Source organism: Xyrauchen texanus, chromosome 26 (genome assembly GCF_025860055.1).
Source record: "Xyrauchen texanus isolate HMW12.3.18 chromosome 26, RBS_HiC_50CHRs, whole genome shotgun sequence".
In the NCBI taxonomy this organism is placed as follows: Eukaryota; Metazoa; Chordata; class Actinopteri; order Cypriniformes; family Catostomidae; genus Xyrauchen; species Xyrauchen texanus.
Window position 1 is genome coordinate 18278698 of NC_068301.1, and position 24256 is coordinate 18302953.

A 24256-nucleotide genomic window follows, 5' to 3' on the forward strand; every position below is an offset into this window, starting at 1 on the left:
CATACTGTAGAAAATACACACACAAAACTCTGCATAAATCTCTGCAAATTCTGCAGATTGGAACACCTGTCATTCATAAAATTGTATAAATCCCTATGGGCCAGCCCTTGTGAGCTCATTCATACAGTATGCATCAGTGCATGTGTTGATGCATTCATGGCTCTTAAGGCAAAAAAAATAAATACATAAGAATTATTCTTTGCTCTTTTTTTTTTTTTTTGCAGCTACACAATTTGTTTACCATGTTTTCATTCATTCTGTAGAATCCTGCAGATTTTCCTTAAAGATTAGCACAGAAAAAGCACAACAGGCGGATCTATCTCTGCATACTTAGAATAATAGAATGATCTTAAAGTCAGTATCTGACATTTGCAAAGAATAAGGTTTAGCAATGTCCCTGGACAAATGAGAACAGACACATTGCAATGCATTTTTAGAGCTTGGGTTGGTAAAGTACAGCCATGGCCAAAAGTATTGGCAGTGAAATAAATGTGGAATTTCGCAAAGTATGCTGTTCAGTAGCTGTGGTGTTGATTCACATTGTTTCTAAATTATTGTGCGATCAGATGCATTTTAAATAATTCCAAAAAGCTTAATATGCCAAAAAATTTACCATCACAAAAACCCAAATTTCACTGTTTTTAGGCCCTGACACAAAATGACCAGCTAACATCATTTCACTAATCATATTAGCAGCACTTGGGAAAGTGTGAACGTGTACTAGTCAGATGAAATCACTCTATCATTCTGATTGGATTATAAGAGTAGACTGATTGCTATAAAAGGAGGGAAGAAGTGCTTCCAATCATTGTGTTCTTGTTAGCAATGGTTACCTCTAAAGAAAGACATGCAGCCATCATCGTTTTGCAACAAAATGGCCTCGCATGCAAGGAAATTGCTGCAAAGAATATTGCACCTGAAAGAACCATTTACCGGATCAAGAACTTCAAGGAGAGAGGTTCAACTGCAGTGAAGAAGGCTTGAGGACGTCCCAGAATGTCCAGCAAGCGGCAGGACCATCTCCTCTTGAGGTGTCAGCTACAGAATTATGTCACCACCAGTGCAGAGCTTGCTCAATATTGGCAGCAGGTTGGTGTGAGTGCATCTGCACGCACAGTGAGGCGAAAACTTTTTCTCTCCAAGAAAAACCTCAAGGACTGACTGAATTTCTGCAGGAAGTACAAGGATTGGACAGTAGAAGACCGGTGCAAAGTTATTTTCTGTTGATGAAGCCCCCTTCCGACTGGTTGATCTGTGCATTTTCCAGCATGATGGAGCACCATGTCACAAGTCAAGAGTGATAATGAAGTGGCTCGGAGATCATTACATTGAAATTTTGGATCCGTGGCCAGGCAACTCCCTGGATTTTAACCCCATAGAGAACTTGCGGTCAATCCTAAAAAGGCAAGTGGCACTAATACTCCGAGCACTAATAAGTCAAGAACGGACTTTGCAGTATACCATAGAAACATGTGAAAAAATAATCTACAAATACTGAAGCAGCAAACTTTGCAAAACACAAAATGTATGTCACTGCCAATACTTTTGGCCATGGCTGTAGTACAAGAATTACACTTTGAGGTCCATTTTGGCCCTTGGGTACAAAAAAATTTCAACTGTCGTCCACAGAATTCTGCATCAAAAGAACATTTATTCAGAACAAGCATACAACTTTTATTAATAATTTTATTCCTCAAAGTCTCAAATTACCATTAAAGACACTTTTATAGCTATTTAAACTAAATAGGCAAGATCTAAAGCAACAAGGACCTTCTAAAGAGAGCTATCCATTATTTTTGTCTCTTGTATAATTACTCCGGGTTAATCACTGATAAGCACTTCATTTTTTCCTCTGACAAAAGAAATAATGGCTTAGACATCACATCCTATTCAACTATCTGTAATGAGCTGCTAGGCTACTCCCTGATATTATCCTCTTAAACTAAATAGGACTTTTCCATTGTTCGTTTCCCCTTCAAACAAATTGCAAACCTGAGTTTAATTATATAAGGTTACCATGGTCATGGAAAACCAGAAAATATCAGAGAATTTTAAAATTGTGATTTCTAGGCCAGGAAAGGTCATGGAAGTTTCTATTGTGACAAATCTTTTTCTAGTTATACTCCATTCTTAAATAATTTACAGGTCAGAATTTGTTCCTTGTGAGTGCGTTGTCTATTAATGACTTTGAAAAATCCTTATCAAGTATTCAGACTACTGGTCATGATAAGGTCATGAAAAGAATTGATAAAAAGGTCTGGGAACACTTATAACAGCATAGCACAGTTGGTCTATCATGTTGTTGCCTTTTGTGATGCATGGAAGTATTTTATATTTAGAAAAGGACATATAATATATTAGCATCATCATTGCCCATTGGTGAAGGTTTAATAAATAAATATTTTAAAGAAAACTTTGCAAAAAATGAAATAAAATGTAAGCATGCTTGCCATATTTGGAAACATATGAACAACAAATAATGTCATGTCTGCATTAACACTGGAATTATATGGAATGCCTGACATGCAAACTTGACGTTCCACTAAGTGTGTTGGTGATTATGCAGCAGTCGTATTGTATGTCTGTAGTGTAGATATTTAATATCAGTATATGATACCTACAGGCTCCAAAAGTAGGTATTTTTTTACTGATGGAGGAAGAACGAGTTGTTGGACACCCAATTCACAGCGATATGACATTGCAGCACGTATTGCACATCTGGACAGATGTTGTAGAGTGCGTGGATTGTTGGTGCAGATGGCAAACAAAGAGTCATAGAAGTTCCTATGCCGCTGAATGAAGAAAAGAAACAAGGCTTAAAATTAGACACTTCATTAATTGACAGATCTGTTCACTTCAGTATTAGTAGATTATGCTCTTTCACTAAACAGTGTGTAGTAGAGGTAGACCGATATATCGGTTTTACAGATTAATCAGTGCCGATGGTTGCCTTTTTAAGACTCTGTTATCCGCACAAATCCATGCTAATAGTTGCCGTAGTTTTTTTATTCCTCTGTGGCCACCACTGGAGGAGTCTACAGTTGGTTATAGAGTATAACAGCTGTCTTTAGAGGTGAAATAAAAACAATTACTGACTCACAATATTTATCCATATTTTTATCATCACTTCAATGCAAACTTGGTTATTTTGATTAGTTAATCAGTGTTCTGATTAATTAAAGCGAGGGCATGAAAATAAATATTTGACTATTTGGAAATGTGCCCCATCAGCTCATACATTGTGTCTCCAACTTCATATCTTATGAATAATAATAAAACACCAAATCTGATGAAATATAAATGCAGTATATTTTTACAAAGTCCTTAATCTGGTGAATATATTGGCTATAAAATCTATATTAGGTAAATAATTAAATATAGAGTATTGTCGGAATTGTTTACAGTTATGCTCCAAATCTGATTATTTATTTCTTTTTTCTGTTTTTTATTCTGGTTTTGGATTTTGGTTGCACAATAAACTGCATCTGGGATTTAATTAATTTCAGACTCTTGGTGATAGTAAAAAAAATGTTTTTTTTAAATTTCTTACATTCTATAGATCAATTTTAAAATCCGTTGGCCGATTAATCGGTAATCACCTTTTTTCACCACCCGGTATTGGCAAAATACACTATCGGTCGACCTCTAGTGTGTAGTGTGTTATTACCCAACAAACAGAATGTTACCATATAGTTAGCATATGGTTCCCTTTTCTATATTTTTTGGTAAGCAATACCTAATGTTCTAAGAACATTCTTGTTATTTTTGTAACCACAAACTAACATACCCGGAATATTCTGGAATCCAAAAATTCTAATTTTTGCAGAAATCACAGTCTGAATGTTAATGCATAAATTGTAAATGCATAAAAACAACATGAATATTTCAGTGTTGCCCTAAAACTGCATGACATATTGCAAATAAATACATAATTTAAAAACAAGATAAATGTACCCAAGTATGTTGAATGTTTTTGTCTTGTTCTTTTGGCAGCTTTCACTCCAAACTTATTTTTAAGCTTAAATCTCATTAAATGTATTATTGTATTTCTTATTTCTATTGTTATACCCCTAACAGTTTAACAATTTATACCATTATTTGTTGTGTATAAAATAGTTTGCTTCCGACCTCATATACAGCTACAGGAACCGCAGCCCTCCATTTTTTTGTGTACTTTATGTGTTCATAAGAATTCACCATCACCTCCACTGCTCTGGGATAGTCATAGCATCCCTGCAACACCTACTTAAAAGAACAACAATCATGTAAAATAATGACAACATGAATATTTTAGCACATACTGTGAGTGGCAACAGCTTAAAGGAATAAAGATTTAGTCATTTTCTCACACTCATGTCTTTCCAAACCGTATGACTTTCATCTTTCCATGAAATACAAAAGGGGAATTTTTGTATGGGCCATCTTTATGATGCTTCAATAGAGCTTTTTGTCATTTTGGATCCTCAGTCCACATTATCATTCACTTTTTGTGTAAAAGAGTGGCCAGTATGATATTCTGTTAAGATTTATCTTTTGTGTTCCACTGAAAAAAGAAAGTCATGCCTTTTGGAATGACGTGATGGTGAGTAAATAATGACAGAATTTTCATTTTTGGGTGAGCTAATCCTTTAAGGGTGTGTTTATCTATGGCTAATTGTGAAGACTGCTAATATGTTCATACTCTGCAGTAATATGTATAGCTAGTGAAACCCATCTAAATCAATTGATAAGTTTATTGCCATAAAATCCTCTTAACCAGCACCCCTATTTTTGAGAATTTTCTGAAAATGACATACCCAAATACAAATGTCTGTAGCTCCTAAACCATATGGTCCACATTCATAACTCTGATATTTTTTTAAACTAGACACTTGAAACTTTGTTACCCAAGAGTCATATTAATTCAAAAGTAGCATAGGAACAGAGTAAAACAAGGTCAAATTTACATGAAAGTGACTCGCGATTTCTATGAATGAACTTCATTTAGGGAAAAATGTATCAGACTTTTATGTTAAAGGCCTGAAAACACCATAAAGATAAAACTGAATGTCTGACCATGTTCTGATTCAAATTTGAAGATGATACTCCCAAAAATGTAGTTTCTGTAAGCTTTTATTCAGGGAAAGTCTAGGCGTCCTTTCCAAAAGGCCATTTGGAGACTCCAAATGGACATCTGGTAACCAAATGACATAAGGAGTAAACACTACATACTACATACATGTATATCAATTCAGAACTGTTCTGCTCATCAAACCACACAAGAAAAAATGATTTCAGCACAACATTTTAACAAAATACTCTTTATTTTGAACAATTCTGATAGCAAAAACAGTGAAACAAAAAAAACTCACTTCATGTATGCATTTCAAAAGTGATCGTTTTACAACTAATTAATAAATTATTAAAAAGAAAACAACATTTGTAATTGCAACAGTGTTTTTTACACAAATAAATTACAATAAACTGATAATTATAATAAATATCCAATTACTAAAGAAAAAAAAAAGCAATTACAGTATTTACAGTATTTATGTTGATCCAAGGCAGTCACTAACAAGGTTTGTTACCAACTGGAAACCAAAGCCACTGAAAGACAGGAAAGATAAAGATAAAGATATTTTTGTTATATTATATGCATCATAAATATAATGTGTGTGTGTGATATAAATATTATGTCTTTATGTATAATATACAGCTATCACCTAGCTACTCGTGTAGCCTCGTGTCTTTGCTAGTCATTTTATAATCAAAAACATGATATGAACAGAAAAACTGCCAATACTTCATAAACATAAAAACTCAAGACGATGTGTTTCAACTTACCGATCTAATACGGAAACGAGTCCATGGAGAAACATCTCCTCTTCAGCCGAATCGACACTCGACACCGTGCTCTCTCTGTCTAAGATGTCTGTTTCTGCGTCTTTCTGCTGTTCTTCGTCGCTACTCCTCATTACCTCCTCCAAAACACTCTCAACACCACAAAAACTCCTCTTCAGTCGACGATCCATGATGTAGATTGTTAGATATAATGTTAGAATAAATCCAGCGTTGAAACGAGCTCCGCGTAGCAAAACAATGGTAAAAACTGTGCGCGCTATGCGTAAAATGACGAAGAGCGCACGAGTGGACGCACTTGTATTAGACCTATGTATTAGACAGATCTTCTGAGGTAAACTAAGCAAACTGTCAATCACTGCAATCGTGTTTTAGTTGGTTAATACTCCCATCCATCAAAATTTTGCTGACCAGACATTGGGTGGCTTTTATCCAGTCAAAAACCGAGGTGCGAGAGTGACAGGTCCCGCGAGCCTGTTGTTGCGCTCCCTTCATATTTTGGTCATTACAGAGCCTGTGATTGAAGGAGAGAAACAGGGAATGGCTCATTTTATCGGAAACAGTCCAAACTACGGGGAGAGATGGTTTTTGAACATTGGTATACAAATTAGAATCGATATTTCATTGAAAGTGAACATGATGGATTACTCTAACTGGAAGCTCATGAAAACTGAGGAGGATATTTCGTTTTTTTCCCTATTTTTTGGTTGTTTTGGATTAAAAAGTGGGATGCATTTTGAAGAGTAGACCCTTACATTGAAATGTATGCTGGTGTTTCTTGGATTCGTCCGAACTGATCTGAACCATAGGAGATGAAAGATGAGTATTGCCGTTCATTTTGTTCATATTTTCAGGGTCGGTCTGTCAGCATTTAATTTAACCCTTTCCTCTCTGGTGTATTGATTGCAAAAACAAGTTCAGAACGTGATTTTTGAGTGTTTTAGCTATCAAATGATGCATAGTTTATGATAGTTGATTGAATATTTGTTATAAAACAAAGGTAATAAAATTATAAACACGCCCCCACGGCCCGCCCACGCCCCCCTGCGGGTATAAGGCTCTAATACCTTATGGAATTGGGGTGGATATACTCTTGCTGCTCCGTAGTTGAGAAGCAGCTGAAAGCAGCGTTCAGGAATAGCCCACGGCCTGAGCTGTGCCACCTTCAACACATACTGGATAGCTGCACATCCATTGATATCCATATCTAGAGGGTTAGCACCGGCCTGCAGCAACATCTGTATAAGCACATGGTCACAGTTCCAGCAAGCCTTGTGCAGGGCCGTCTTCTTGTCTTCTTCATATAAATGTAGGTTAGCGTTGTGGTCCAGCAGGATCCGACACACAAGATGGTGGTCTGAACTGTAGGTCCGCTCGCGCATGTCCATGGCCCAAAATGCAGCAGTGATCAGGGCCGTCTCCAGGTGAGAGTTGACTGCATTGACATCGGCTCCATTGGCAGTGTAGAAAGCCACCAGCTCAGGGATACCGAAACGGGCCACTGTGTGCAGAGGGGTGTCCTGGTTCTCTTCACTGGGCATATTGATGTTTGCTCCTGCAGTGAGAAATCAAATGGGATTGAGTCATTATGGACATTGATCTAATCTTACTGCATATGGCTTCTGCTATTATAATTAGGGCCCAAGCCTTGAAAAGGCAAGGCCCTATTGATTTCGTTAGAATATTATTTTTCTTACGACTATTCGGGCACTTTTGGGGCTCTTAACGTGCTCGAAAACTCTGGAAACTTTGCACACGGGTCAGAACCCACGGCCATTAGGGCCGGGCTGAAGCTGGTACCGGGCGTGGCAGGGGGGCTCGACAGCGCCCCCTGGAACGGGGTCCGAAAACTTGGTCCATAAATCAAACACGCTTGCATGTAATAATATGAAACTCGGTACACATATAGATCTCATCGTTTCATATATCCTTCATACTTTTACTTTTTACCCCAGCCCAACAGGAAATCGTCTATTTAGGGTTGTTTGGAAAACGCATGCAATGGAATTTGAAATACTCCTCCTAGAGAATTCCACGAATCACCACGAAACTCGGTCAGCATGAAGTCAAGACATTGAGGATGAAAAATTACCGGCGGACTTTTGATATCTCGAACGGTTTGGCCGTGGCGAGGAAACGAAATGATGCCGCGAAAAGAGACACAGGAAGTGTGTTATAACTTCTGCATACATTAATTGATCTCGATGAAACAGGCCGATCGCATGGATGTGACTATTGTGAGTCAAAGTTATAGCGCCACCAACTGGCAGAAGGAAGTGTTTCACTTTCAAAATGCTTTGAAATCACCCTCTTATTTTTACCCAATTTACTTAAAACTTTTGGTGTGTAATGTAAACACATGGCAGATGTAGACATGTGAAAGGATTATTGATATCTTGGATACTGTTGCCGCGGCAACGCTTCAAACTCGAATATTCTTTTTTGATGCTTTTGAGACTCTTAGCATTCTTGAAATTGCATGAAACTCGACAGACACATCACATTTATTAGCCAGTAGACATGTGCAAAGTTTCAGAAACGGGCGTGGTGCAGGGGCTCAGTAGCGCCACCTTTTGACAAACGTGAGGGGGTTGGTTTTATACTTTGACCCACAGTCACAAAACTCAGTAATTATATTGTTCTCATCGAGCCGGACAACTTTCTAATTTACAGTCATTAGCTCAGACCAACAGAAAGTCAGATATTTTGGTTTGAATGTGGATGTTTTGGAGAATTTTCTCTGCCTCTCCCACTGACCCTACGTCTCTCTGTGTCTGTGGGGGGAGGGGGATGATTTGGCTGAGTGAGAATGCTTTTATTTTTGTTTTTCAAGGTTTTGGGGCCCTTACCGTGCTCGAAAACTCTTGAAACTTTGCACACGGGTCAGAACCCGCGGCCATCAGGGCCGGGCCGAAGATGGTACCCGGGCGTGGCAGGGGGGCTCGACAGCGCCCCCTGGATTGGGATTCGAACACTTGTCCATATATCAAACAAGCTTGCATGTAATAATATGAAACTCGGTAAGTTTCATATTAAGTTTTGCTCTAAGTTTTACGCCAGCCCAACAGGAAGTCGGCTATTATGGGTTGTTTGGAAAGACATGCTCTGGAATTATATATATTTTCCTCCTAGAGAATGAATCCAATCGCCACCAAACTCGGTCGGCATGAAGTCAAGACGTTGAGGATGCTACATTGCTCGAACGGTTTGGCCGTGGCGAGGAAATTGATTTAGGACTAAAAAAGGACACATAAAGTGTGTTATAACTTAGTTAGTTCTATCTACAGTTACAAAACTCTGCGTGTATATTGTTCTCGTCAAGCCGAACAACTTTCTAATTTACAGTCATTAGCTCCGACCAACAGAAAGTCAGATATTGTGGTTTGAATGTGGATTTCTTGGAATTTTTCTCTCCATGTCTCTCTCTGACAGACAGCGTGCCCCTGCCTGTGTGTGTGTGTGTGTGTGTGTGTGTGGAGGGGAGGGGGAGGGAGCCGGACAGCTTTCCAATTTACAGTCATTAGCTCAGACCAACAGAAAGTCAGATATTTTGGTTTGAATGTGGAACACATTGCAAATGAACTTTGAAGCCCCAAAAAGCACATAAAGGTTGTATAAAGCAAGGAAGTGTGTTATAACTTCTGCATACATTAACTGATCTCGATGAAACTTCAGCAGTGTGTTCGCGGGAAGAGGCCAGTCGCATGGATGTGACTATTGTGAGTCAAAGTTATAGCGCCACCAACAGGCAGAAGGAAGTGTGTCACTTTCAAAAAGCTTTGAAATCACCCTCTTATGTCTCAAGTGAACAAACAGACCAACAGAAAGTCAGATATTTTGGTTTGAATGTGGAACACATTGCAAATTAACTTTGAAGCTCCAAAAAGCACATAAAGTTAGCATAAAAGCAAGGAAGTGTGTTATAACTTCTGCATACATTAACTGATATCGATGAAACTTCAGCAGTGTGTTCGCGGGAAGAGGCCGGCCGCATGGATGTGACTATTGTGAGTCAAAGTTATAGCGCCACCAACTGGCAGAAGGACGTGTGTCACTTTCAAAATGCTTTGAAATCACCCTCTTATGTCTCAAGTGAACAAACAGACCAGCTTTGTGACATGGTGCATTATCCTGCTGGAAGTAGCCGTCAGAGGATGGGTACATGGTGGCCATAAAGGGATGGACATGGTCATAAACAATGCTCAGGTAGGCCGTGGCATTTAAACGATGCCCAACTGGCACTAAGGGGCCTAAAGTGTGCCAAGAAAACATCCCCCATACCATTACACCACCACCACCAGCCTGCACAGTGGTAACAAGGCATGTTGGATCCATGTTCTCATTCTGTTTACGCCAAATTCTGACTCTACCATCTGAATGTCTCAACAGAAATCGAGACTCATCAGACCAGGCAACATTTTTCCAGTCTTCAACTGTCCAATTTTGGTGAGCTCTTGCAAATTGTAGCCTCTTTTTCCTATTTGTAGTGGAGATGAGTGGTACCCGGTGGGGTCTTCTGCTGTTGTAGCCCATCCGCCTCAAGGTTGTGCGTGTTGTGGCTTCACAAATGCTTTGCTGCATACCTCGGTTGTAACGAGTGGTTATTTCAGGCAAAGTTGCTCTTCTATCAGCTTGAATCAGTCGGCCCATTCTCCTCTGACCTCTAGCATCAACAAGGCATTTTCAGCCCACAGGACTGCCGCATACTGGATGTTTTTCCCTTTTCACACCATTCTTTGTAAACCCTAGAAATGGTTGTGCATGAAAATCCCAGTAACTGAGCAGATTGTGAAATACTCAGACCGGCCCGTCTGGCACCAACAACCATGCCACGCTCAAAATTGCTTAAATCACCTTTCTTTCCCATTCTGACATTCAGTTTGGAGTTCAGGAGATTGTCTTGACCAGGACCACACCCCTAAATGCATTGAAGCAACTGCCATGTGATTGGTTGATTAGATAATTGCATTAATGAGAAATTGAACAGGTGTTCCTAATAATCCTTTAGGTGAGTGTATGTATATTCCCTCATCATTTACTCACCCTCATGTCATCCCAGATGTGTATGACTTTCTATCTTCTGTAAAACCCAAACAAAGTTTTTAAGAAGAATATCTCTGTAGGTCCATAAAATGCAAGTAAATGGTGGCCAGAACTTTAAAGCTCCAAAAAAAGACATAAATGTAGCATACAAGTAATCCATATGACTCTAGTGGTTTATTCCATATCTTCAGAAGCGATATTTTACTATAAATTCTCTTCCCTGCCCAGTAGGTGGCAATATGCATGTAAAATGCTAATCGCCAAAAATAAATTAATAAATAAATAAAAATTGAAAGTGGAGATTTATAGTAAAAAAGAGCATAAATATTTATCTGTTTCTAACCCACACCTATCATATTGCTTCTGAAGACATGGATTTAACCACTGGAGTCTTATAAATTACTTTTATGCTGCCTTTATTTGCTTTTTGGACCTTCAAAGTTTTGGTCACTGTTTACGGTTTGCATGGAACTACAGAGATTAAATATTCTTCCAAAAATATTTTTTTGTGTTCAGTAGAGGAAAGAAAGTCAAACACATCTGAAATCACTTGTAGTTGTTGAAGCTTAGAAAATTAAAGATTCAAAATTTTTAGAATCCATACATGTAACAAGGATGTTACAAGTTAACATGATAGATTACTATGCTTATGTAAAAGCTAAATTCTAAGATGAAATAAGTGTATAAATAAATGTATAAATAAGTTAAGAAGTCTAAATGATTCCCTCAAAATGAAAATTCTGTCATCAGTTATTCATTTTCATATCGTTCCAAACCCATATTTGTACTTGTTTGAAAATGTGCAACCACAATTGAGATTTGAGAGCAATTTAAGTGAATTTCAGGCCTTTTCCTCACATAAAGCTATCATATGGTTATGCTTCAAAAGCAGTGGCGGGTCGTGCATTTACAGTCTAGGCTTTCAGTATGATTCATGCCATTAAGAAAACAGAGTTTCACAATGAATAAGACACCCTATGCCTTTGGGCATCATACATTATGACGCAGCTAACTAGTAATACCAATTGACATTTTAAAAACACGTCCACGCACAAAAGCCAGAACTTGAAACAACACTTAATGCTCAAGCAAGCCTAATTTTAACTGCAGCATGACTGTTTTGTGAAATTAATGTCTCCGAACAGACATTCAAATATCATAATTTTTCATATGAATCTACCAAGGAGGTCTATAATACCTGGAACAATCTATCTAATAATATTAGCGATTTAAATGTTGCTTGCAAGACATTTTGTTTTCGTAAGGGTACACGATTATGCTGCGTTCCATTCAAGTTGGATGAGGATATTCCTACTTGATATCTCCAACCATAAATGCATTCCATTCCCCACTCCCGTTAGATTAGCAGGGGTTTGACTTTCATTAGGGATGTCTCCTAGCAACCCAACTGATAAACAATACTGCAGCGCTATTATTTGTAAGGTTTACGATTATCAAAAGAGATTATACATACACCTGTTTCAGCAGGCGTTTGTTCAACAAGCTTTAATATCATGTAATGTGGAACGATATTATTTAATAAAGTGAATGTTTATCGCTTACTTTGTATACTCTGAGTGTCAACATGCACCTGCATCTCGGCGAAATCGGAGTTGAGGATTTCTGCACGAGCCTACAAGTTGTAATTCTGCCTTCAGGATCCATTCCATTGCACTTTTCCTAGTAGGAAGTTGTAAAATCCGACTTTCCGAGTTTAATAGAACGCAGCACTACTTTTCAAAACTTCATCCGACACTGAATGTTCAAGCAGCCTAATTTCCACTAAGAAAACTCCTGATGTTGCTATAACAATCCAAAAAGTACTTACCAATTTACTGGAAGTGAAAATCAGCCCTCATTTCCTGTTTTATAAATTAAGCAATCACACGGTTATGCAGAACAGCTCGTGTTTTAAATCCTTAAGGATCTCTTTCTCAATGGCAATAGTGGCAGTAATGAAAATCTCGCGCTCTTCGCATTCAAATTACGTCACTTACAGCATGATTGCATCACTCAAGGCCAGCTAGAATGCCTAAACCGGAACATATCCTAAAGAGATCACGCCCACCAAGAACAAATATAAAGATACAATATAAAGTTGTCACACTTCGCTTGTGAGCATCAAGGAATAAATTCAGACATTTAATTTTTCTCTATTTGTTTGTAGATTAATTAAGAGTGCAAAGCGATTAAAAATACATAGGCAAAAAGGTCCAAGAGAATGAAAGGATGAAAAATATTTATTTATTTGGCATGCTAGGCCTGCAGAGAAGGCTTTGCTGGCCCTGAGAATTCGCCACTGTTCAAATGACTGCACAATACTTTTATGGTGACTTTATAGGGCTTTTTTGTTGTTTTTGCCTGGTCACTGTATGCTTCTGTTATATGGAAAAAAGACAGCATGGACATTCTTCAAAGCATCTCCTTTTGAGTTTCAAGTCATATGGGATTGGAACAGCATTAGGGTAAATAAATGATGACAGAATTTTAATTTTGGGTGAACTATTCCTTAATTTTTAAACACTCTTTTTGGGAGTTCACAGGACTTAGATGTACAATCATGACTTTACATTTGCAGACCTTTGAGAATAAGGAGTTTGGCGCAGTCCAGTGACTCTGGCGTAACACAGTAGTGTAAAGGGGTATGTCCACTAAGGGACATACTGTTGATCCGAGCTCTCCATTCCAGCAGAAGCCCCACACAGTCAACATTAGATACCGTACAGGCCACATGTAAAGGGGTCTTCCCGTTCGGTTTCCTGTTGACCGCTGCCCCATTCTGCAGAAGGACTGTAGCACTCTCCAATGCATTGTACATCATACACACGTGAAGACCCATTGCCCAGGATGACTCCAACTTGTAACTCGGTAACCAGTAACCTGTTGAAAAAAATGCATTAATTAAAGCAGTCATACAGCCTGGGGAAAAATCTTAATCACAGAAAATGGGAAGGTATGAAATATGTGATACAGTACATTGACAACGGCACCCATGGTTTAGTTCTATTTTGTATGTTGAACATGTGGAACTATTTCATTTAATAATTATAATATAGTTTATGTCTATACATAAATGACAAATAACATGGGCATTAGCTTTTTTCATCAAGGTTTTAGGGGTAAATTTATATAAATGTATAAGGGATAGTATAGTTCCTTAGCTGGTCAACAATTCATCAAACTAACTTAACCTTTGTGCGACCCTAGGGTCTTTTTCCTTTTGTTTTTTCGATCATTTTGGCTGTGTTATTGCCAACCGCATGCATTTTGCCAAAGGTGTGGGTTTATTTTTAGGTAATTTGATCTTTCAACCTCAGACATGTGGTTTCTAATTCATAGACTTTCTTATATTAGCTTTCACAGATTCTCTAAAACACTGTGTGTATTAAACCAATTAAAACTGCAATATTTGATCCCAGTGCCATTAAAGCATAAAATCATGACTTCTATGATTTGTTTACACCGAAACCCTGGCTTCAAATTATTTATTTACAAATATTTTCCACCAGATGGCGCCATTGTTCCCCATGTTTAGTCTATGGAGCAAATACATGCTTTATTCTTATTTTCTGTTTGCTGTATTATAGAGCACTGCAGGCCAAATGAATAAATGATGCAGCTAAAATTGTGTGGGTGTGTTGGTATGGATGTCAGAGTGTGTTTTGTATGTGTGTATTGAGAATGTGTGTGTATGTGTGTGTTTAAAAACCAACAGTGGCATTATGTAAACAAACTGGCATTTAAAGGGTTAAAATCCTGAAAATGAATGAATTTTGGTAGTTATGATCAGTACTGATGTTGGTTAAAAAACAACTAATTGAAGGAGGAAATTATTTTAATATATAATATTATTATGGCCGTTTTTGACACGGATATTTTTATTCTCTAAGGACATCTGAGTAATAAGATGACAAATAAATTCAAACCCATTGAAAGGGCAAGAGAGCAAACTGTTGCCACTGCCTGACATTTCAAACCAATGACCCTAGTTTTTTCAGTGTGCTTCATTGAAGGTTATTTCAGACACATTTGTATGTGTTAACTTGCAGTCTGGCGGCACCCTGTGGCTAGATCAGTAACTGCAGCACATAGTCATGTAATCATTCCTTCTCAAAAATGTGATGGTATTTTCTCATCTTAAGTTACCTTTTTTATATGAGGCAAGGACCTTATCGCAGTCCTCCACGTCCAACACAGTGTCTATGTCAATGTTGGTGGTGCGAAGTATTTTTGTCACCTCGGCTGCATCGTTGCGCTTAAGTGCTTCCAGAAAGCGTGCCTTCAGTCGGGTTCCTGCCTGCTGCCGTGACAAAGCCTGGTCGTTATCTTCCTGCTGTAAACCGAGAACTGCTCGCGGCCCGCTCATATCTCACACATATAAATAAACGGCGCACCGATTAATTTGCGCCCGAAGGTTCCTTTCCGTAATTTTAAGTGAGTCCGGAAAGTTCTCTAGTAAATTCCGGTGGGACAGTAGTGTTTGGAAGTGTGAAACAAAATCGGAGTACTGACATCAGTGGATATTTATAACTGAGGGAAAGGGGTCAAGGCACCAGATGGGAAAACTATAGAAGCTTACCTTTTCAAAAAAATACAATAAAAACACTGTCATCAAATAAACGACAGAAAGATTCTGGAATTTTCTCTGTTTGTAAAATATGATAAAAAGGTTTGTAAATAACAACGTTCACTGTTTACTGCCAGTGACTTTATTTTCTGGCATTTACATTTGTAAGTTAACTTACCAAATACAAACATTTAATGAACATTTGTATCCAGAATATTTTTTATTATGTGGTGACTATTTTATAAAAGCAATAAGACACTTGAGGCTGTGCCATATTATGAATATAGTCACGGCTGTAGGACGTTGTTAGGCACAGCATATAGCGGATTAAACAAATCGTCTTGATGTTTAGCATCACCCTTTTCTGACCATTTTTCCGGAAAAAGGATTTTATTATTATTATTGTAGGCTACTCCTTTTTTAAGCTATTTTTTAGGCCTACAGCATAGTTTTGTGTGGACTTCTACTACCCATCTTGTTTATAGTAGGCTATGCATTATATTGTGTAGGCTACTTTTATCTTGTGAGAAGTGCCGTGTGTATTATGCTCTGTCACTCAAAAAACTTGTGCAATATGTGAATTTGCATCTGATTAACTGCTTGCACAACATAAACAACACCAAACTCGAGACAGGTTTGGGATGATCTTTCATTGTATTTCTCTGACCAATTATATAATTTGAAGTGTATTTACAGTCCAACATGACAAACTTTCACAAGGCTTTTAATTTTTCATGAACACAAATAAAGGACAGAATTTAGTCGTTTTTGGAAGAATGGGTATGGCACATCGACGTCCCTCATGCGGGGATGACAAAAGAAAATATACAGGTTAATGCTCTTTTCTTGCGTGCAATTCCTCTATATACCCTGTCTGATCCTGACATACCAACAACAGGGTGAATGATTTTCATAAATGCCAGGTAAGAATCCTAATGGAGAGAATCCGAGAAAAGCTAATATAAGAAAGTCTATGAATTAGAAACCACATGTCTGTACTCAAATCCGAACGTGATTATCTCTGCACGCAGACGCATTCAAACAGACTGAGCCAGCAGACCATCTATTGTCTCCTCACGGTATTGAGACAGGAATTTAAAAACACCGGGCTTAAAATCCATTGCTTTTACTTTTACATACAAAAGTCAGTATATCGTAAATGGCTGGGCAGGTTAGAATGGGAACTTAAGCAGGTTATTCTTTTTATAGTTGATTCACAGCAAAGGGCTGGAAATGATTTCATAATGTTAAGACAAGCTTTTCTTTGCAAGATTTGTTCACAAGAGCATTGTGAGTTAATAAAGAAACATACAATGTCCTAATATCATCACTGGACTTTTGTAATATTTAGATTACAGTTTAGAACAGCTTTTTGGTAATAATTTTTTTTTTTTGCTTTGTAAATAAATAAGATTAACTGATTTATACATTTCTAAGATTGGGAACAAATAAATAGACTATGACAGACTTTAAAATTATAAAAGATAAATAATTCAGAAGTCATTAACAATTAATAGAATCTTACATAGTCACATTTGAATACTTTGTAAAGAATCCACAAGGTCATCAGGCACTGCCTTATGTCCTCTGTACAGTGCCCAAGTACCAAGGAAGCTGCCTTCGTGTTACTATGGAAATAATCAGTAAATGTAAACAAGAATGGTGTCATCACAAATTGAAGAACTGTTATGTTTACAAGACATGAGAAAAATGTGGACAGTTAAAATTTGGGCAGTGAAAAGAATGTATATGATTCATCAAAGCTGAATCTGAAATACAGATGCAATGGGAATATCTGTAGGCTACCGTGTTTTTGTATACTTAAACTGCATACGTACTGGAAATGTGTTGCATAAATTTTAACCTAGGATTAATCAAAAGAGGCGATATTGGTTACTCTATGCATTAAATTACATTATATAAAAAGAATTCTGCCCACGTATGTACCAACTTTTTACATTTTATGGTGCTCTCTTTGTGGTGGGAAAAATAGCTGACAAAAAAAAAAGGATTGAAGCCTAATAAAATGATACTGCAGGTAAAATAACATATAGATAGGTCCGTTTTAAGTGCACATTTGTCATCTGCTCTACAACATTTGGATGCTAGAGAAAATCAGTGTGATTCCGATGTGGTAGCACTTGGGTCTAACTGAGAATCTACCTAAGGGCAATGGAGGATATAAGCAGGTAGCTGTGGAATAAAAGCAGCAGGATCTAGCAGGAGTTTTTTTTTCTTCTTCTTTCAGAGTTCTTGTATCACATCTTTGGAGCAGAGTTTAAAACAGTGGACTCCACATATGTGCAGGTCTTTGATGAGTCTTCCAAATATCAGAGAAAGAATGTTAGAGGTTTCAAACTTGGAGAAGAACACACTGGAACACACTTTGTCCATTAACTTGAATACTGGCAGGTCATTGAAGGAGATGTGAATCCAAACAGTAGGTTTACAGTATACAGTATCCACAAAGATCATGGATTGTGAGGTCCATTATATCTCAGTAGCTGGAATGGCTTTCTTTTCACAGTAAAGTATGCCAGTGACTCTAGTGGTTCTTATGAGCAGCACTCAAAATCTTTGAGACGAATTAACACTTAATTGTCACCATGACAGCTGTACATTACTATGACCTATGCTTTACCAAAGCCATTGTATTAAAAACCTTCCACCGTTTCTTGGACAAATCACACATCTTGGGTTTTGATAGAAAAATGGCACGTTAGGCATATTAATATTTACGCTGTCTGCATATGTACATTGTCTCAACATCTAAAGGTGCTTGTAACGCAGAGTTTGTGAATGAGTTATAAGCTGATATGCTCTGGATCAATATAAATAGATATTAATCAAACATAAAATAAGAGGAACAAAACACCAGTGATCATTCTGCAACAAACAATAAAACCTGAAATAAAGTATGTTTTTCACTTAAAATAATAAAATCCATATTTTTGGACATTTTGGTTTCAATTCGTCCAGTGGCAGCTCAATAGCAATACGCCACTTTTGCAATGAATGTAGAGTCCCATGAAATTCTGAAATCGATTCATCTATATATAATGCTGTTCATGGTGAAACCGTAGTGAGGGTTATGTGCTGTCATTCTGTGGCGCCCTCTCCTGGTCCAGACGACTTGCTGTTTTTCCGGACCTGTTTTTGAACCTGCTCAAGTTGTTTAATACGCTGTTTTTCCATTTTCTCTCTGTTTCTGCTAGCTTTATCCACCAGCACCTTCAGATCTTTCAGCTTTTTCTTAATCAGAGCCCGATCCTGAGAGCACTCCATGCCCAGAGCCTGCCAAAAACAATTAGGGGTAAATTGTCCAAAGGGAATGTTCTCTTCACAGTGCAAGCAGATGAGGCCATTAATTGTTCTAGTCTTTATAAGTCATTGGTTGGACATAGACATATTTTTTTTAATGCAGGAAAACATTTAATGGACCACTTTACCTGAAGAGTACAGATCTGTGACACTCTTAAAGAAATAGTTCACTCAAAAATGAAAATTCTTTCATCACTTATGGGGCTTTTCCACTGCATGGTACAGATCAACTCTACTCGAATCTGCTCGCTTTTTGGGTGTTTTCCACTGTGGATAGTACCTGGTACTTTTTAAGCATCACCTCAGTCGAGGTTCCAAGCGAGCCGAGCCGATACTAATTGTGACGTCAAAATCCTGCAGATCACCGATTGGTCAGGGAGAATCGTCACTACCAACGTCACTGGATTTTCAACATGGGACATCAGCACGCTAGTTTTAAAATTAGCAACAGCGATAGCAGTATAATTTGTTCACCTTCAAATTGTAAAAAAAAATGGCTGTGTGCAAAACCACGCCGTGGTCAATAAACGAGGTGCAGACATTCCTCTCGTTAACGACGAGCGAAACGAAAACGTCTTTCAGGAAGTGTCTCAGCTGTTGACTGCACACGGCTACCACCGGACCTACCAACAGTGTAAGGAAAAGTAAAAAAATAAATAAAAGTGACTACAGAACCATCAACGAAAAGTAGAAGTGGTTCAACCAAATGGATGCTATCTAGACCGGCGAGCAATGGGAAGGAGAGTGCCCTGGATGATGTTATGTTAACTCTATACTCTGCTTGAAAGCTTCACTTTATTTAGTTGACCAGCTACTGGAAGCTTGCTTCTAAAACAACCAGGCCAATTTAACTGTTACACTTGTGTAAAATCACCCTGCGACTACTGCTTTATGCAGCACAATGAACTAGTAGCTAACAGCTAGCGGTTTAGTTATTGTTTATTGTGTTGTGTCGCGTTTAAGATGATGTCAGGGCAGTAGAGGCGGCGCAACTATGACGATCAGCCTATAATCCAAATTGAGGCGGCACTAAACTCAGAAAAGTAAACCGAATAGAGTCCAGTCAAACCGTAACGAGCCATTACACACCCTCATGCTGTTCCAAACTCATGGGTTTCTTTCTTCTGTGGAACATAAACCAAGGTATTTTGAAGAATGTATAGGGTGGTTTTGTCCATACATTGGACAAAAATTTACTTAAAGCAGGATAAATGTAATCCAAACGACTCGAGTGGTTTAGTTCATGATTTCTCAATTGGAATTGGTCAGGGTGTCCAAGGTCTGTTGCTCACCGAGAGCAAACATATTGGCTCTAAAGACCTGTATTAAACCACTCCAGTTGTATAGATTACTTTTATGTTGCCTTTATGTCAATTTTTGGACCCCATTGACAATTGTTTTTTTCAAAATACCTTTGCTTGTGCTCCGCAGAAACAAGGAAGTCATACAAGTTTGGGATGGCATGAAGATGAGTAAATGATAATTCTTATTTTTAGGTGCACTATCCCTTTAAGGTTGAGATTAGTATATGTATCAATACAAAACTGCCCCTCACCTTGAGTGCTGTGCTGTCCAGCTTCAATAGCTGCTCTCCATCCACATTCTTGGCAGTGAAAAGAGAGACATACTGTTCCAGATTCAGTCCCCTGAGCCAGCATGAAACCTGTTGACATGTCCACTCAGTCACACTGCAGTTTTGCCACTGGTACTGCTTTGGAGGCTGACCATCATCCAGGATCTGCCCCACACACACACACACACACACACACACACACACATAGTTACAGCACAGGCTGCATTGGTAACATAGCCATCAGGTTTTTCTTTATTTATCCCCTTTTCTCCTAATTTAGAATGCCCAATTGCCACTACTTAGTAGGTCCTCGTGGTGGTGCAGTTACTCACCTCAATCCGGGTGGTGGAGGACCAGTCTCAGTTGCCTCCACTTCTGAGAGAGTCAATCCGAGCATCTTATCATGTGGCTCGTTGTGCATGACACCGTGGAGACTCCCAGCATGTGGAGGCTCATGCTACCCTCCGTGATACATGCACAACTTACCACACGCCCCACTGAGAGCGAAAACCACTAATCATGACCACGAGGAGGTTACCCCATGTGACTCTACCCTCCCTAACAATAGGGCCAATTTGGTTGCTTATGAGACCTGGCTGGAGTCAATGAGCACACCCTGGATTTGAACACGCGACTCCAGGGGTGGTAGTCAGCGTCAATACTCACTGAGCTACCCAGGCCCCCCTAGACATCAGCTTTGATGGAACTATAATAATGGGCTTCCACAAATTTTCCATACATTTCTAGAAACCACAATTAATATACTTTATCACTGTGTCCAAACCAAGTTTCCAGCAACAAGCAATTTTTGTCAGTACACACTGAAAGCAAAAATGCTGCGTGACGCATGGTCAATCAGAAGCCATTTCTCAAATAAAGCAATATTCCGGGTTCAATACAAGTTAAGCTCAGTTGACATGATTTGTGGCATAATGTTGATTACCACAAAAAATTATTTTGATTGCCCCTCCTTTTCTTGAAAAAAAAATAAAATAAAATGGCAAAAATCTGGGTTCCAGTGAGGCAAATTCAGAAACGTGAAGCTTATAATTTTATAAAAGCACTCACATTAATTATTCTGTTAAAACTCATGTATTACTTGCGCAGTGCAGTTGTTTAAATCATAATTTTTACAGTCATTTTAGGGTTTGTCGACATTACATCGTCATGGCAACTAAGTTGTAAAATTGGCAATAACTTTACACAGAAAAGGTTATTAAGCGATTTTGTCTTGTGCTACATTTCTGAAACAGTAAGTATTTGAACTCGCCCCCATTCACTTCCATTGTAACTGCCTCACTGGAATCCAGATTTTCACTTTGTTTTTTTTAAAAGAAGTCAAAATTACTTTTTGTGGTAATCAATAGTATGCCACAAATTCTGTGACTACCAATGAGATTTCACAGGACAAAAATGTGCTTTTATTGTTGTCCCGCCTGGTTAGGACATAGTGTAAAGAAACAATTGTAAGACTGGATAAAATGCTAATAAATATAAAAAAGTGTACTGTTTGTATCACTAAGGACATGCAAAGCAATACCAGAACTGGACTCGATATATTTCAAAGAAAAAAAAAAAAAAAAAACTTTTTTTAAATAAAGCCTCACCTCATCTTCAATAATTTCTACACTCTAATAAACGCAGCACTGAGTCAAAAAAAGCCTTTGCACATTTTAGCATGCAAGTGATGCATTAGATCTTATTCAGTTAAGCCAGGCTTCCCTTTTACACATACTGTACATTTAAAGAGAGACTTCAGGTCAAGTGTATAAACATCACCTCATCTGAGGACAGTGTTAGTGTGTGTGATCGGCCAGACATCTTAACCTCAGTCAGGACACCACTGATATCTGTTGAGCTCATACTGCTGATGCTGAGGTCATCATTGACTCCAGGACCCTGAAAGAAAGATACATCAGTGAGACACATTGTTATCTATATTCAATCAATATACTTTAGCTTTAAACACTACTCACCAATATCTACTCAGTTTACTAAAATATCACATGCCTTGTATTACACATATAACTAATATTGGCATTATATTCATACTGCATATGCAGAGTGGATCTGGCTCCCCCAGCTGAGCCTGGTTTCTCCCAAGGATTTTTCTCCATTAATTATCATCTTTTGGAGTTTTTTGGCTTGCTCACAGGGGCCTTAAGACAATTAATTTCTAAAGCATGATTTTCAATTAAGTTTTTCATTAAAACTGCTCAATGAGGACTTTAAGACATTACAGCAATATTCAGTAGCAGCACCAATTTCAGTAAAGATGCTTTGAAACGATGTGTGTTGTGAAAAGTGCTATACAAATAATTTTGTTTTGACTTATCTGATTGACACATTTAGCTGTTTTACATTTTGATTTGCATGAATTGTTTCTCTCTTGCTTAAGAGCCATTTTTTTTGTTTTCTTTAACCTTGAAAAAGCATTGTCAGTGTAATTAATGTTGATTGACAGTTTAGTTAATTAAATCTGTTATTAATTTAATGGATTAAAGTAAGGAGACGTACACACTCAAAATGATTTTTGTACATTGATACAGTCATTAAAATGATCATTGTGATGATTTGTCACTCAATATATTCATTTGCATTTAAAATAATGCATTATTGTAGTCTTTCAAAATAACATGTAATCAAACAACTAACAAGGTGTATTTAAGTATATATTTCTGGACATTTATTCTGTTCTGAGCACAGGGTTAAGAATTAAAGTGACCCAGCAGCATGAATCAGCCATATGAAAGTGTGTATGTGTGTTTCTATACAAGTGTATTATATTAGATATGGTATGTGTAGATGAGTCTTTGTGTGCTTCTTATACAGTACTTATGAAATAATTAAGAGTAGTGTTGGACTGATATTCACAGTCTAACCACTGGGAGGCGCCATAATGATTCCAATTGCCGCTGGACTGTATTCTGGTTCTGGTCTTCATAAAAACTACCAATATGAGCATTCCAGACAGAGAACAACAACCATTTTAAGTGTTAGCTGGAGTAACAAATGAGTTTAGGCTAAACGTATGCAGTTATTGGCTGTCATAACAACTCAAAGTAGTTACTAACCTTGGGCCACTGCTTCATATCATCTACTACTTAAACTTTTAGGAGTGAGGTCATCGCAAATCTCTATAAGCCTGTCCTGAAAGTTTAGAAAAGTTTTGACCTTCTGAGCCATGCGTGGACAAGACTCTCTGACTTTGCTACAGGCTATGCATAATAAAATTACATTTAAACCAACTGATCTCAGTTCAGGAGACTTTAGGCTGTCATTAAAGAGTTAAATGTTCAATGCATGTCATGTGACAAAACAACATGGCGCCAATCACAGCGTAGTTTGTCTCTGGGAGAAACCGCAACAAAACTACATCTGGTAAGAAATCCCATTACGTTTTTACATTAAAACCTGCTTGAGTCAAAAGAGTAGTCGCTTGTCTTATACGATATGCCATTATAAAAATGTAATTGGTTTATCACGAAATGGCAAGCTGTTAATCAGAACGACCACGTACGTGGACTATAGGCTAATTTTCCTTAAAATATTCAAATTCAAGTTAAAACAGTCAATTTAAAGCTGAAGTTTTAGATGTTAAAACACTTTCTTCTATCCCAGTTTAATATGCAGAGACAATTAAATGTAAGCTATTTCCTCGAAAACTGTAAACTGTTTGAGCATCCTGACTGCCCAACACAGTAACATTGAGTAACATTGAGTTTGGGGCAGGACTATCTGTTTGTTTAAACCAACGGCAGATGGGCAGAGTGTTCGGGAATAGCTGTTTGAAAACAATGTTTATTTTTGCAAATCCATTTGGTGGCATTAGTCGCACAGAATTTACACACTTCAGCATTAAATTTGAGAATCTCTGTAATGTGTTGGCAATAATCTCCAAGCAATAAAGCAGT

General features: G+C 37.9%; 2 protein-coding genes across 5 annotated transcripts in view; both read right to left on the reverse strand.

Annotated features, from left to right (window-relative positions):
* Positions 1 to 1663: 1663 nt before the first annotated feature.
* Positions 1664 to 15368, reverse strand: asb4 (ankyrin repeat and SOCS box containing 4). Of its 2 annotated transcripts, XM_052093286.1 has the most exons (5): positions 15028 to 15368; positions 13462 to 13761; positions 6906 to 7393; positions 4129 to 4242; positions 1664 to 2792 (listed from the first exon to the last, which is right to left on the reverse strand). In XM_052093286.1, the coding sequence occupies exons 1-5, from the start codon at positions 15245 to 15247 to the stop codon at positions 2604 to 2606; spliced, it is 1311 nt and encodes a 436-aa protein (XP_051949246.1). In that variant the 5' UTR covers positions 15248 to 15368; the 3' UTR covers positions 1664 to 2603. The 2 variants fall into 2 exon arrangements, with proteins under 2 accessions (XP_051949246.1, XP_051949247.1); XM_052093287.1 differs by lacking the exon at positions 4129 to 4242.
* A 721-nt stretch (positions 15369 to 16089) lies between these two features.
* The window catches only part of LOC127619624 (neurabin-1-like), a 90545-nt gene continuing 82378 nt past the window's right edge, over positions 16090 to 24256 (reverse strand). For all 3 annotated transcript variants that reach the window (XM_052092545.1, XM_052092543.1, XM_052092544.1), the window contains exons 17-19: positions 22122 to 22241; positions 20325 to 20507; positions 16090 to 18742 (exon numbers count right to left, since the gene is read on the reverse strand). In XM_052092545.1, the coding sequence (XP_051948505.1) occupies positions 18548 to 18742; positions 20325 to 20507; positions 22122 to 22241 (498 nt within the window). In that variant the 3' untranslated portion in view covers positions 16090 to 18547. The remainder of the gene's footprint in view (positions 18743 to 20324; positions 20508 to 22121; positions 22242 to 24256) is intronic.

Excerpts from the sequence above, each read along its gene's own strand:
- asb4 (XM_052093286.1), bottom strand. The coding sequence starts at position 15,247 with ATGAGCGGGCCGCGAGCAGTTCTCGGTTTACAGCAGGAAGATAACGAC. Across the intron at positions 13,762-15,027 it reads CCTTGCCTCATATAAAAAAG|GTTACTGGTTACCGAGTTAC; the intron begins GTAACTTAAGAT and ends TTTTTTCAACAG. Across the intron at positions 2,793-4,128 it reads TTCCTGTAGCTGTATATGAG|CGGCATAGGAACTTCTATGA; the intron begins GTCGGAAGCAAA and ends TTCTTCATTCAG.